This window comes from Vulpes lagopus, chromosome 11 (assembly GCF_018345385.1).
Source record: "Vulpes lagopus strain Blue_001 chromosome 11, ASM1834538v1, whole genome shotgun sequence".
Classification (NCBI taxonomy): domain Eukaryota; kingdom Metazoa; phylum Chordata; class Mammalia; order Carnivora; family Canidae; genus Vulpes; species Vulpes lagopus.
In genome coordinates this window covers 101,565,260-101,578,814 of record NC_054834.1, presented here as the reverse complement: position 1 = coordinate 101,578,814, position 13,555 = coordinate 101,565,260, and the positions used below count along the sequence as shown (strand labels likewise).

General features: G+C 42.5%; 1 protein-coding gene across 27 annotated transcripts in view; it reads left to right on the top strand.

Annotated features, from left to right (window-relative positions):
* The window catches only part of LOC121501618 (titin-like), a 281,158-nt gene that overhangs the window by 257,467 nt on the left and 10,136 nt on the right, over positions 1-13,555 (top strand). For all 27 annotated transcript variants that reach the window (XM_041773882.1, XM_041773881.1, XM_041773880.1 and 24 more), the window contains 19 exons: positions 36-2,102; positions 2,203-2,505; positions 2,631-2,936; positions 3,031-3,321; positions 3,422-3,718; positions 3,845-4,150; positions 5,497-5,802; positions 5,885-6,166; positions 6,357-6,950; positions 7,071-7,358; positions 7,458-7,757; positions 8,195-8,497; positions 9,078-9,380; positions 9,488-10,072; positions 10,199-10,504; positions 10,625-10,924; positions 11,531-12,106; positions 12,216-12,521; positions 12,899-13,492. In XM_041773882.1, coding sequence (XP_041629816.1) covers positions 36-2,102; positions 2,203-2,505; positions 2,631-2,936; positions 3,031-3,321; positions 3,422-3,718; positions 3,845-4,150; positions 5,497-5,802; positions 5,885-6,166; positions 6,357-6,950; positions 7,071-7,358; positions 7,458-7,757; positions 8,195-8,497; positions 9,078-9,380; positions 9,488-10,072; positions 10,199-10,504; positions 10,625-10,924; positions 11,531-12,106; positions 12,216-12,521; positions 12,899-13,492 — 8,613 coding nt within the window. The remainder of the gene's footprint in view (positions 1-35; positions 2,103-2,202; positions 2,506-2,630; positions 2,937-3,030; positions 3,322-3,421; positions 3,719-3,844; positions 4,151-5,496; positions 5,803-5,884; positions 6,167-6,356; positions 6,951-7,070; positions 7,359-7,457; positions 7,758-8,194; positions 8,498-9,077; positions 9,381-9,487; positions 10,073-10,198; positions 10,505-10,624; positions 10,925-11,530; positions 12,107-12,215; positions 12,522-12,898; positions 13,493-13,555) is intronic.

Sequence of the window (13,555 nt, the reverse complement as noted above, 5' to 3'; positions counted from 1 at the left end):
GCAACCGACAAGACTAATTTGTTTTCATTTTACAGCTATTCCCGATGCCCCTGGCACTCCAGAACCTAGTAATGTAACAGGCAATAGCATTACCCTGACATGGGCAAGGCCAGAATCAGACGGTGGCAATGAAATTCAACATTATATCCTGGAAAGGAGAGAAAAGAAGAGCACACGATGGGTAAAAGTGATCAGCAAACGACCAATCTCCGAGACGAGATTCAAAGTCACTGGTCTGATAGAGGGTAATGAGTACGAATTCCATGTCATGGCTGAAAATGCTGCAGGAATAGGGCCTCCAAGTGGTATCTCAAGACTAATCAAATGTAGAGAGCCAGTCAGCCCACCAAGTGCTCCCACTGTGGTCAAAGTGACAGACACATCCAAGACAACTGTGAGCTTAGAATGGTCTAAGCCAGTGTTTGATGGCGGCATGGAAATAATTGGATATATTATTGAAATGTGCAAAGCTGACTTAGGAGACTGGCACAAGGTGAATGCAGAGGCATGTGTGAAAACAAGGTATACAGTCACTGATCTACAAGCAGGCGAAGAATACAAATTCCGGGTTAGTGCTATCAATGGTGCTGGAAAAGGAGAGAGCAGTGAAGCGACCGGCGCAATTAAAGCAGTTGACCGATTAGCAGCTCCTGAGTTAGATATCGATGCAAACTTCAAGCAGACTCATGTTGTCAGAGCTGGAGCCAGTATTCGCCTCTTCATCGCCTACCAGGGTAGACCTACTCCTACGGCTGTGTGGACCAAACCTGACTCCAACCTTAGCATTCGGGCTGATATCCATACAACAGACTCCTTCAGCACCCTCACTGTGGAAAACTGCAACAGAAACGATGCAGGCAAATACACCTTTACCGTCGAAAACAGCAGCGGTAATAAGTCAATCACTTTCACTGTAAAGGTGCTAGACACTCCAGGCCCACCTGGCCCAATCACTTTCAAGGATGTGACCCGTGGATCTGTTACGCTCATGTGGGATGCTCCTATCCTTGATGGTGGTGCCCGAATCCATCACTATGTGGTAGAAAAACGAGAAGCAAGTCGTCGTAGCTGGCAGGTGATCAGTGAAAAATGCACTCGTCAGATCCTTAAGGTCAGCGACCTAGCAGAAGGTGTTCCATACTATTTCCGTGTTTCTGCAGAAAATGAGTATGGTGTTGGTGAACCCTATGAAATGCCAGAACCAATTGTAGCCACAGAACAGCCTGCTCCACCTAAGAGACTTGATGTCATTGACACAAGCAAATCCTCTGCAGTCTTAGCTTGGCTTAAGCCTGACCACGATGGAGGCAGCCGGATCACTGGCTACCTTCTTGAAATGAGACAAAAGGGATCTGACTTCTGGGTCGAGGCTGGTCACACGAAACAGCTGACTTTCACAGTGGAGCGCCTGGTTGAGAACACTGAATATGAATTCCGAGTGAAGGCCAAGAATGATGCTGGCTACAGTGAGCCCAGGGAAGCCTTCTCTTCCGTCATCATCAAGGAGCCTCAAATCGAGCCCACCGCTGACCTCACTGGAATTACTAATCAGCTCATAACTTGCAAAGCGGGAAGCACATTTACCATTGATGTCCCAATCACCGGTCGTCCTGCTCCCAAAGTAACATGGAAGCTTGAAGAAATGAGACTTAAGGAGACAGATCGAGTGAGTATCACAACAACAAAAGACAGAACCACCCTGTCTGTGAAGGATAGCATGAGAGGTGACTCTGGAAGATACTTCTTGACCCTGGAAAATACAGCTGGTGTTAAAACATTTACCATCACGGTTGTGGTCATTGGAAGGCCAGGTCCGGTAACTGGCCCCATTGAGGTCTCATCTATCTCAGCCGAATCATGTGTCCTGTCCTGGGCTGAACCTAAAGATGATGGAGGCACTGACATTACTAATTACATAGTTGAAAAGCGTGAATCGGGTACAACAGCTTGGCAGCTTATCAATTCCAGTGTCAAGCGCACTCAGATTAAAGTCACTCATCTCACAAAATACATGGAATATTCTTTCCGAGTCAGTTCAGAGAACAGATTTGGTGTCAGCAAGCCTCTAGAATCAGCACCAATCATTGCTGAGCATCCATTCGGTAAGGAAAATGAAAATATCTGAAACTCCATTTTTAAATATTTTTCTCCTGAATTTTATAAAATTGTATTCATATTCGATACCTTTGTTTATATTTATAGTCCCACCAAGTGCTCCTACCAGACCTGAAGTCTACTACGTGTCTGCCAATGCCATGTCTATTCGTTGGGAAGAACCCTACCACGATGGTGGCAGTAAAGTCATTGGCTACTGGGTTGAGAAGAAAGAACGTAACACCATTCTTTGGGTGAAAGAAAACAAAGTGCCATGCTTAGAGTGCAACTACAAAGTGACTGGTTTGGTTGAAGGACTAGAGTATCAGTTCAGAACATACGCGCTCAACGCCGCAGGTGTTAGCAAAGCCAGTGAGGCTTCAAGACCTATGATGGCTCAAAACCCAGTCGGTATGTAGCAAAATTTAATGGGTACATTTGTTCATTATCATCATCGTCGTTATTGATACTAGAATTCAGAGTTGTGTTTTTGTTTTTTGTTTTTTTTTTCAACTTTATCTTTGCATCCCTTCCAGATGCACCAGGAAGACCGGAGGTGACAGATGTCACAAGATCAACAGTGTCCCTGATTTGGTCTGCCCCAGTATATGATGGTGGCAGCAAGGTTGTGGGCTACATCATAGAGCGTAAGCCAGTCAGCGAAGTTGGAGATGGTCGCTGGCTAAAGTGCAATTATACCATTGTATCCGACAATTTCTTCACTGTGACTGCGCTCAGTGAAGGAGACACTTACGAATTCCGTGTGTTGGCTAAGAATGCAGCAGGAGTAATTAGCAAAGGATCAGAATCTACAGGCCCTGTCACTTGCAGAGATGAATACGGTAAGAAAAAAAAAAAGTTCTCCCTTTAAATTATCACAACTTACGTGAAAATAAACTGTCATGTATCTACTCATATCCATTTTGTCTATGACAGCTCCGCCCAAAGCTGAACTGGATGCCAGACTGCAGGGTGACCTGGTTACCATCAGAGCAGGCTCGGATCTGGTCCTTGATGCTGCAGTTGGTGGCAAACCTGAACCCAAAATCATCTGGACCAAAGGGGACAAGGAACTAGATCTCTGTGAAAAAGTCTCCTTGCAGTATACAGGCAAACGAGCAACCGCTGTGATCAAGTTCTGTGACAGAAGTGACAGTGGAAAATACACCTTAACAGTGAAGAATGCCAGTGGGACCAAGTCTGTGTCTGTCTTGGTCAAAGTTCTTGGTAGGCATCTCAAATGTTCTTTTATTTTTTATCCCATTTTTAAATGTGGGTAGGGAAAAAAAAACTCTTAATCGTTGCTCACCATTTACACCTGTTTCAGATTCCCCCGGCCCATGTGGGAAGCTCACTGTCAGCAGAATAACGGAAGAGAAGTGCACTTTGGCCTGGAACCTTCCTCAGGAAGATGGAGGAGCAGAAATAACTCACTATATCGTGGAAAGACGGGAGACAAGCAGGCTCAACTGGGTGATTGTTGAAGCCGAATGCCCGACCCTATCCTATGTAGTTACCAGACTCATCAAGAACAACGAATACATATTCCGAGTGCGGGCAGTAAACAAATACGGCCCTGGTGTGCCTGTCGAATCAGAACCAATTGTAGCCAGAAACTCATTCAGTGAGTATTGACACATTTAAACAACTTGGTAGTTACATATACCGGGCTCGGGGGAGAGGGGAACGACCATATCAATAGTTATTTGTGAGATTCTGACCATTGTCATTTTTGTAAAAATATAAACAGCTATCCCATCACAACCTGGCATACCCGAAGAAGTGGGGGCTGGCAAAGAGCATATCATCATTGAGTGGACGAAACCTGAATCTGATGGTGGCAATGAGATCAAGAACTACCTAGTAGACAAACGTGAGAAAAAGAGCTTGCGCTGGACACGTGTCAACAAAGACTATGTGATATATGACACCAGGCTGAAGGTGACTGGCCTCATGGAAGGTTGTAATTACCAGTTCCGGGTCACCGCGGTGAACGCTGCTGGTAACAGCGAACCCAGCGAAGCTTCCAACTTTATCGCATGCAGAGAACCATCATGTGAGTCCCAAGAATCACACATAAACCTAATGCCCGTCAAAACCAAATTATAAATAATTTTTCCATATACCGTTTCCAAGAACTTGTAGAATTTATGAATGATCTAGAAAAGCATATGCCTATTAGAAGGATCTTAAATATACCTAAGCCAGAACATTTTAACTACAATTTCTGTTGATAAGATAGCAGTTACATTGCTGAAAATTATCACAGTATTTTCCAGTCTGTGGGAAAAAAATAAATTATTTTACTCCCAGTATGAAACAGATATATTTTATAAGTATTCCTAAGAATGGGAAAAATATTTTTTAAAAAGTATTTTAGAAAGAGCAAAAGGTTAGTATTCTAATAAGTACCTAACAAAATTATTGTTACAAGAGCTTCAAGAATAAGTGGCAAATCCTTGTACAGAGTTTGAGCCCAAGTACTAAAAGGAAGAAACCATTGTGACGGAATAGAGGAAGAAGAAGCCACTTGCTATACTCATTAGAAATGTAGAGGTAACAAGAGATTAACCCTGTGAAAGCTGAGCAACTAAGGAAAAGTCCCAGAGAACAGGTATTTTAAGCAATGAACTGAGCTAGAAGAACCCAGAACAGCTAGCCAAAAGTTGCAGGAAAAAACCATCTACCTTTCTAAAGAAGTGAAATTTTTAAAATAAAATAATAATGATGTTGGTAATGATATAGCATACAGTGCTATCCTATAAGATTAGAAGAGCCTGGTTACACAGATTATCTCAGGGAGTGTGACAAGGAGTAATGCCTTACTCTTCTGGGGGTAGAAGAATCAGAGGGGAAGGTGACTGCATACTTGTGGGTTGAGATCAAAAGGTATTTCTTATGGCCGGTAAGGATACATCTTCAATGAATTCTTCTTTTTTAAAATTTCAATCCTTTACTACACTATAAAAAGACCTTTTAAAATATTGAGTTTAGGGACACCCGGGTGGCTCAATGGTTGAGCACCTGCCTTCAGGCCAGGGCATGATCCTGGAGACCCGGGATCGAGTCCCACATAGGGCTCCCTGCATGGAGCCTGCCTCTCTCTCTGCCTGCCTGTCTCTATCTCTCTCTCTCTCTGTCTCTCATGAATAAATAAATAAAATCTTTTTTAAATAAATAAATAAATAAATAATAAATAAATAATAAATAAATAAATAAAATATTGAGTTTAATAAATCACAGGGTTTTTCCCTCTAAATCTTATTAAAAGACCTTTTGAAATACTGGGGGAGGGGCACAGAAAGAACAATAATGGCTTTGTGAATCTTGAAAACCATAAATACAAACCTCAAACTTCCTTATTTGTATGATGTCTGAATCCCGCCTTCTTAAATTCCATAGATACCCCTGGACCACCTTCTGCTCCAAGAGTTGTGGATACCACCAAGTACAGCATTAGTTTGGCATGGACCAAGCCCTTGTATGATGGTGGCACTGACATCACGGGATATGTTCTTGAAATGCGAGAGAAGGATACGGATCAGTGGTACCGAGTGCATACCAATGCCACAATAAGAAATAATGAATTCACCGTGCCAGACCTCAAAATGGGCCAGAAATACTCCTTCAGGGTTGCTGCTGTGAATGTGAAGGGTATGAGTGAATACAGCGAGTCAACTGCTGAAATTGAGCCCGTGGAAAGACTAGGTATTTATAATATATGCTTTTAGGTGAATCATTTTTCTCGTCACAACTGTTCATAAATTAAGTTTTGACATTTACTTTCCAGAAATACCAGACCTAGAGCTTGCAGATGACTTGAAGAAGACTGTGACCATCAGAGCCGGGGCCTCATTGCGCCTGATGGTGTCTGTATCTGGAAGACCACCTCCCGTCATCACATGGACTAAGAAGGGCATTGACCTTGCAAACCGGGCAATTATTGACACCACTGACAGCTACTCTTTACTTATCGTGGACAAAGTTAACCGTTACGATGCTGGAAAATACACTATTGAAGCTGAAAATCAATCTGGCAAGAAATCAGCAACAGTCCTTGTTAAAGTATATGGTAAGTCTTTGTCTTAAACTATGTCACAACTATGCTGTGAGTAGATTTCTTAGAAAAAATACACCTTGACCTAGGATTGGTCACCTCTCTAGAGGGAAACCATGTTGAATACAGGTTCCTGCAAAACACAAAGCAAAAAACTATCAACCAATCAGGCAAATAAGTATGGCTCTTACATCTTTTTTTTTAGATACTCCTGGTCCCTGTCCTTCGGTGAGAGTCAAAGAAGTATCAAGAGATTCTGTGACCATTACCTGGGAAATTCCCACAATTGATGGTGGTGCTCCTGTCAACAATTACATTATTGAGAAGCGTGAAGCTGCCATGAGAGCATTCAAAACAGTAACTACCAAATGCAGCAAGACACTCTACCGAATTTCTGGACTTGTAGAAGGAACCATGTACTATTTCAGAGTGTTGCCAGAAAACATTTATGGCATTGGGGAACCCTGTGAAACATCTGATGCGGTTCTGGTCTCAGAAGTACCTCTGGTGCCTACAAAGCTAGAAGTGGTCGATGTTACCAAATCAACTGTCACTCTCGCCTGGGAAAAACCACTCTACGATGGTGGTAGCCGACTCACTGGATACGTTCTTGAGGCCTGCAAAGCTGGCACCGAGAGATGGATGAAGGTTGTCACCTTAAAACCCACGGTCCTAGAGCACACTGTTATTTCCCTAAACGAAGGCGAACAGTACCTATTTAGAGTACGGGCACAAAATGAGAAAGGTGTGTCGGAACCGAGAGAGATCGTCACGGCTGTGACTGTACAAGACCTCAGAGGTATGTACCAAATCACCAAAAAACATCAGGAATAGTGAAGTAAAGAAAACAGTCAGAATTCATGATGTTTTGTCATGAGAAATAATGCTTAGGAATTAATGCCTACTTTCTTTTTCCTAGTGTTGCCAACAATCGATCTTTCTACAATGCCTCAGAAGACCATCCATGTCCCAGCCGGCAGACCAGTAGAGCTTGTGATACCGATCGCTGGCCGCCCACCTCCTGCTGCTTCCTGGTTCTTTGCCGGTTCTAAACTAAGAGAATCAGAGCGCGTCACAGTTGAGACTCATACTAAAGTAGCTAAGCTAACCATCCGTGAAACCACTATCAGAGACACTGGAGAATACACCCTGGAATTGAAGAACGTAACTGGAACTACTTCAGAGACCATTAAAGTTATCATTCTCGGTAAGGATGTGTGACAGACACATGCAGGTTGTTGATGTTTAGCTGCCCAATTGTGATTTGCAGTGAAAATTAATTTCCGGATTTCTTTCTCTCTCCTAGATAAGCCTGGTCCTCCCACTGGGCCTATCAAGATTGATGAAATTGATGCTACTTCAATTACCATTTCCTGGGAACCACCTGAATTGGATGGTGGCGCGCCGCTGAGCGGCTATGTAGTAGAACAGCGTGATGCCCACCGTCCAGGGTGGCTGCCTGTGTCCGAATCAGTGACCAGACAGACATTTAAGTTTACCAGACTCACTGAAGGAAACGAGTACGTGTTCCGCGTGGCTGCAACCAACCGCTTTGGGATCGGCTCTTACCTGCAGTCGGAGGTCATAGAATGTCGCAGCAGCATCAGTAAGTCCTCGGGCCCTTCAAGCCACCATTTCCCCCACCCGATTCTCAATGTTAACAGAAAGGAGTTTGGTTTCACTATGTCCTAAGTGAACGGAGGTCCCCAAATTAACCCCAGGATCTTTCCAAGGTTTCTAAATTTTCCTGGAGGTTAATTTTTTTTTTAATGAAAAAGAGGAAGGAGAAAAGGAGGGAGCAAGGGAGGCAGGGGGGACTGGCCAGGTTATAGTGAGGGAAAAAAAAATACAGAATGCGTGTTTGATAAATGTTTATGAAATTGAAGAGAATGAGGAACCTCAAGAAAAGTACAAAAATAAAAGATTGGAAAAATAGTCACAAGTCTTCCATAGTATTTGAAAAGCTAAGACACACTTATGGAAATGTAGGAGTCTTTAATTTATTCACATTGCCGTAATGTGTTTACCTCTGTCTCACTGCAGGTATCCCTGGGCCTCCAGAAACATTACAGATATTTGATGTCTCCCGTGATGGCATGACACTGACGTGGTATCCACCAGAAAACGACGGCGGCTCTCAAGTGACTGGATATATTATAGAGCGCAAAGAAGTGAGAGCAGATCGATGGGTCCGTGTAAATAAAGTACCAGTGACGATGACGCGGTACCGTTCCACTGGCCTTATTGAAGGCTTAGAATACGAACACCGTGTCACAGCCATTAATGTGAGAGGGACGGGAAAACCAAGTCGTCCTTCCAAACCCATCGTTGCCATGGATCCAATTGGTAAATACATTTTTGTATAAGTCAATTTATTGAGGTATGATTTGAAGGTAGGAAAATGTATCCTCCTGAAATATATAATTCTAAGTTTTGAAAAGGTCCTGTTGTGTATAACCACCAGCACAGTCAAAATAACAGAATTTTTTCATCAGCCCAAAAAGTTCTCTGTGGTACCCCGCCCCACCCCAGGCCCCAGCAGCTTTGGGCAAGTAACTTTTTATGTTCTCCTCTCGAATCTATTCCCCATGCTTTAAAGTGGGACTTATATGTTCTAGATCAGTCTTTACCTTTTTTGAACAATATTTCTTTAAAAGCTGATGATATATAAATAAATAAAAGCTGATGATAAATGTAAGATGGTAGTAGTGATCATAAATAAAGCACATTTAAGACAAAGGAAAAAAGCAAGAGCTTTAAGTATTTTTAACTGATAAAAATGAATAACATTTTAATCAAAATATATATATATATTCTAATGCTAACAGCCTGTATATACACAATTCATTGAATGTTAGGTGGCACAACTGGTTTTCAGCTTTGCAGCAACTTTAACAATATCTTGCTGTCTTATTCTTATCCCCAGCTCCTCCAGGAAAGCCGCAAAACCCAAGAGTTACTGATACGACAAGGACATCAGTCTCCCTGGCCTGGAGTGTTCCAGAAGATGAAGGAGGATCTAAAGTCACAGGCTACCTGATTGAAATGCAAAAAGTAGATCAACATGAATGGACCAAATGTAACACCACTCCAACCAAGATTCGGGAGTATACCCTAACACATCTACCTCAGGGCGCTGAATACAGATTCCGTGTCCTAGCTTGTAACGCTGGTGGACCTGGGGAGCCCGCTGAGGTACCAGGAACAGTCAAAGTCACTGAAATGCTTGGTAAGACATAGGATCATTTACTTTCTGCTATAATTGCCTTAAGATTCCTTTATTACCATGCCCCCCCCTTTTAAAAATGCTAATTGTAACTGGATCTTTTTTCCTAGAATATCCTGATTATGAACTTGATGAAAGATACCAAGAAGGTATCTTTGTAAGACAAGGTGGAGTCATCAGACTTACCATACCAATCAAAGGAAAACCATTCCCAATATGTAAATGGACCAAGGAAGGCCAAGATGTTAGTAAGCGTGCCATGATTGCGACCTCTGAAACACACACTGAGCTTGTCATCAAAGAAGCAGACAGGGATGATTCTGGCACTTATGACCTGGTTCTGGAAAACAAGTGTGGCAAGAAGACTGTCTACATCAAAGTCAGGGTGATAGGAAATCCCAACCCTCCTGAAGGGCCACTTGAATATGACGACATACAAGCTCGCTCCGTAAGGGTCAGTTGGAGACCCCCCGCCGATGACGGTGGCGCTGACATCTTAGGCTATATTCTCGAGAGACGGGAAGTGTCTAAAGCCGCCTGGTATACAATTGATTCCAGAGTCCGAGGTACATCCCTGGTGGTAAAGGGCCTCAAAGAGAACGTGGAATACCATTTCCGTGTTTCAGCTGAAAACCAGTTTGGCATAAGCAAATCCCTGAAATCTGAAGAACCAGTCATACCAAAAACCCCGCTGAGTAAGTACTCTTCCAACTACAACACTGCAAGAACTCTTTCAGTACTTTCATTTTGCAGTGAAAGTCATCAGCTTACAAGCTACGGGACCGTACTCTTAACACGTGTTTTCTACTTTATACCCACAGATCCTCCAGAGCCTCCAAGCAATCCTCCAGAGGTACTCGATGTGACCAAGAGTTCGGTCAGCCTGTCTTGGTCCCGGCCCAAAGACGATGGTGGTTCTCGGGTCACAGGCTACTACATTGAACGCAAGGAGACATCAACTGACAAGTGGGTCAGGCACAACAAGACTCAGATAACCACCACAATGTACACTGTCACGGGGCTTGTTCCTGATGCTGAGTATCAGTTCCGCATCATCGCACAGAATGATGTTGGGCTAAGTGAGACCAGCCCGGCTTCTGAACCTGTTGTTTGCAAAGATCCATTTGGTAAGGAGAGAGTTTCTAAAAGGGTTCAAACCAAGGAGGCAAGCCATCTTTGTTTTTTTGTTTTCCTTTTACTTCAGCAGGAAAGCTGATTCCCTTTTCAATTGTTTAAAAATATTTCAGATAAGCCAAGCCAACCTGGGGAACTTGAGATTCTTTCAATATCCAAAGACAGTGTCACTCTACAATGGGAGAAACCTGAATGTGATGGTGGCAAAGAAATCCTTGGATACTGGGTTGAATACAGGCAGTCTGGAGACAGCGCCTGGAAGAAGAGCAATAAGGACCGCATCAAGGATAGACAATTCACAATAGGGGGTTTGCTGGAATCCACTGAATATGAATTCAGGGTTTTTGCTGAGAATGAGACTGGGCTTAGCAGACCTCGAAGAACTGCTATGTCTATAAGGACTAAACTAACATGTAAGTAGCTATTAGTTCTCTGCTTATGACCTACAAACTTAAGCAACTAAGTTATGGCTAATTCTTCTTCTATATTAAGTAAATGTCCAGAAAAGCTTATTGCAGAGCAAGGGCTATGCTCCAGAGGAAGTCATTCCAAGCACGTAACCTCAGTAGATTTAGGTGCAGTGACCTGAGCACATTCTTGAGCAATTTCTCCTTCAAATGAAATGGTTAGGTTTTTGGTTTTGTTCCTTATGCTTCCTAATAAGACTTGAGGGTCAACAAATGTACTGCACTTAGGGGAAACCTAAGTAAGACAAAGATACTACAGATTTATAGAGAGGATTCATGTTTCCCCAAGCCCCTGTACATTGTTGATGTCTCCCAGTTATAAAGAGAATGTCATTCTACTACATAATAATGTGATGATATGCTCATGGAATCCCTATTTTCCACAAGACCCCAGGAAAAGCACTAGGACATTTTTAAGAACTAAACTCATGTGTAAATCATGGTATCTAATGAAGTGTTGTCAAAAGGAGAGATTCATTCCTGATATGCAAGGACAGAGGATTACAGATTCTGTGGTAATAATAATGCATTAATATCTTTCATAACATTCAGCTGGAGAGGCGCCAGGAGTGCGCAAAGAAATGAAGGATGTGACCACCAAGTTGGGCGAAGCTGCTCAGTTGTCATGCCAGATTGTTGGAAGGCCCCTGCCTGACATCAAATGGTACCGATTTGGCAAGGAGCTGGTACAAAGCCGGAAGTACAAAATGTCTTCAGACGGACGCACACATACGCTAACAGTAATGACAGAGGAACAAGAAGATGAAGGTGTTTATACCTGCATAGCTACTAATGAGGTTGGAGAAGTAGAAACTAGTAGTAAGCTTCTCCTGCAAGCAACACCACAATTCCATCCTGGTTACCCACTGAAAGAAAAATATTATGGTGCCGTGGGTTCGACACTTCGACTTCACGTTATGTACATTGGTCGTCCAGTACCTTCTATCACTTGGTTCTATGGCCAGAAACTTTTGCAAAACTCAGAAAACATTACTATTGAAAACACTGAGCACTATACTCATCTTGTCATGAAGAATGTCCAACGTAAGACTCATGCTGGAAAATACAAAGTTCAGCTCAGCAATATTTTTGGAACAGTTGATTCCATCCTTGATGTGGAAATACAAGGTATTTTATTTTAGCTTTTAGTGGGATTGTTTTTTAATTTTTCAAGAAAAAAATAGATCTTGGGAGACCTACTACCAGAAAACCCTACAATTGTATTTTCTCCCCACAGATAAACCAGACAAACCTACTGGGCCACTTGTGATAGAAGCTCTATTGAAGAACTCTGTGGTGATCAGCTGGCAACCGCCTGCAGACGATGGAGGCTCCTGGATCACCAACTATGTGGTGGAGAAATGTGAGGCCAAGGAAGGGGCTGAATGGCAATTGGTGTCTTCAGCCATCTCAGTGACAACCTGCAGAATTGTAAACCTCACAGAAAATGCTGGCTATTACTTCCGGGTTTCAGCTCAGAACACTTTTGGCATCAGTGAACCTCTAGAGGTTGCCTCAGTTGTGATCATTAAGAGTCCATTTGGTGAGTACAACCTCCTGAACAAACAACCTCTACTATCTCCGTATGCAAAATTCTATCCTTACATAAAACTCCTACTAACAGAAATAACTTTTGAAAGGGACTAGCCAAAGATTCAGATAAAGCACAAGTGCCTTTGATATCACTTAAATTGAATTTTTTGCACATCTACAACTATAAACCCTATTCTTCAAAAAACAACTTTGTGTTTTGGTAATAAGTTTCTTAGCATAAAGAGATCCATTTCATTTTTCTGAAATAGCTATTCTTAGAACTTTGGGTTTGTAAGATTTAGGTTTTAAAAACTAATAAACTCTTAATAAAGCTGCTTGTTTTAACTCATGACTCAAATCTTTTTTGTTGTTGTTTCTTTGAAACAGAAAAGCCAGGTGCTCCTGGCAAACCAACTATCACTGCACTCACAAAAGATTCCTGTGTCGTGGCTTGGAAGCCACCTGCCAGTGATGGAGGTGCAAAGATTAGAAATTACTACCTTGAGAAACGTGAGAAGAAGCAGAATAAATGGATTGCTGTGACAACAGAAGAAATTCGAGAAACTGTCTTTTCAGTGCAAAACCTTATTGAAGGTCTCGAATATGAGTTCCGTGTGAAATGTGAAAATCTGGGTGGGGAAAGTGAATGGAGTGAAATATCAGAACCTGCCACTCCCAAATCTGATGTCCCAATTCAGGCACCACACTTTAAAGAGGAACTGAGAAATCTAAACGTCAGATATCAGAGCAATGCTACTTTGGTCTGCAAAGTGACTGGTCATCCGAAACCTATTGTGAAATGGTACAGACAAGGCAAAGAAATCATTGCAGATGGCTTAAAGTACCGGATTCAAGAGTTTAAGGGTGGCTACCACCAGCTCATCATTGCAAGTGTCACAGATGATGATGCCACAGTTTACCAAGTCAGAGCTACCAACCAAGGGGGATCTGTGTCCGGCACTGCTTCCCTGGAAGTAGAAGGTAAATATCTCAAATCTATAAAAATCAGTTTGGTGCTAGGTGACATATTGTTAATTAGGGTTG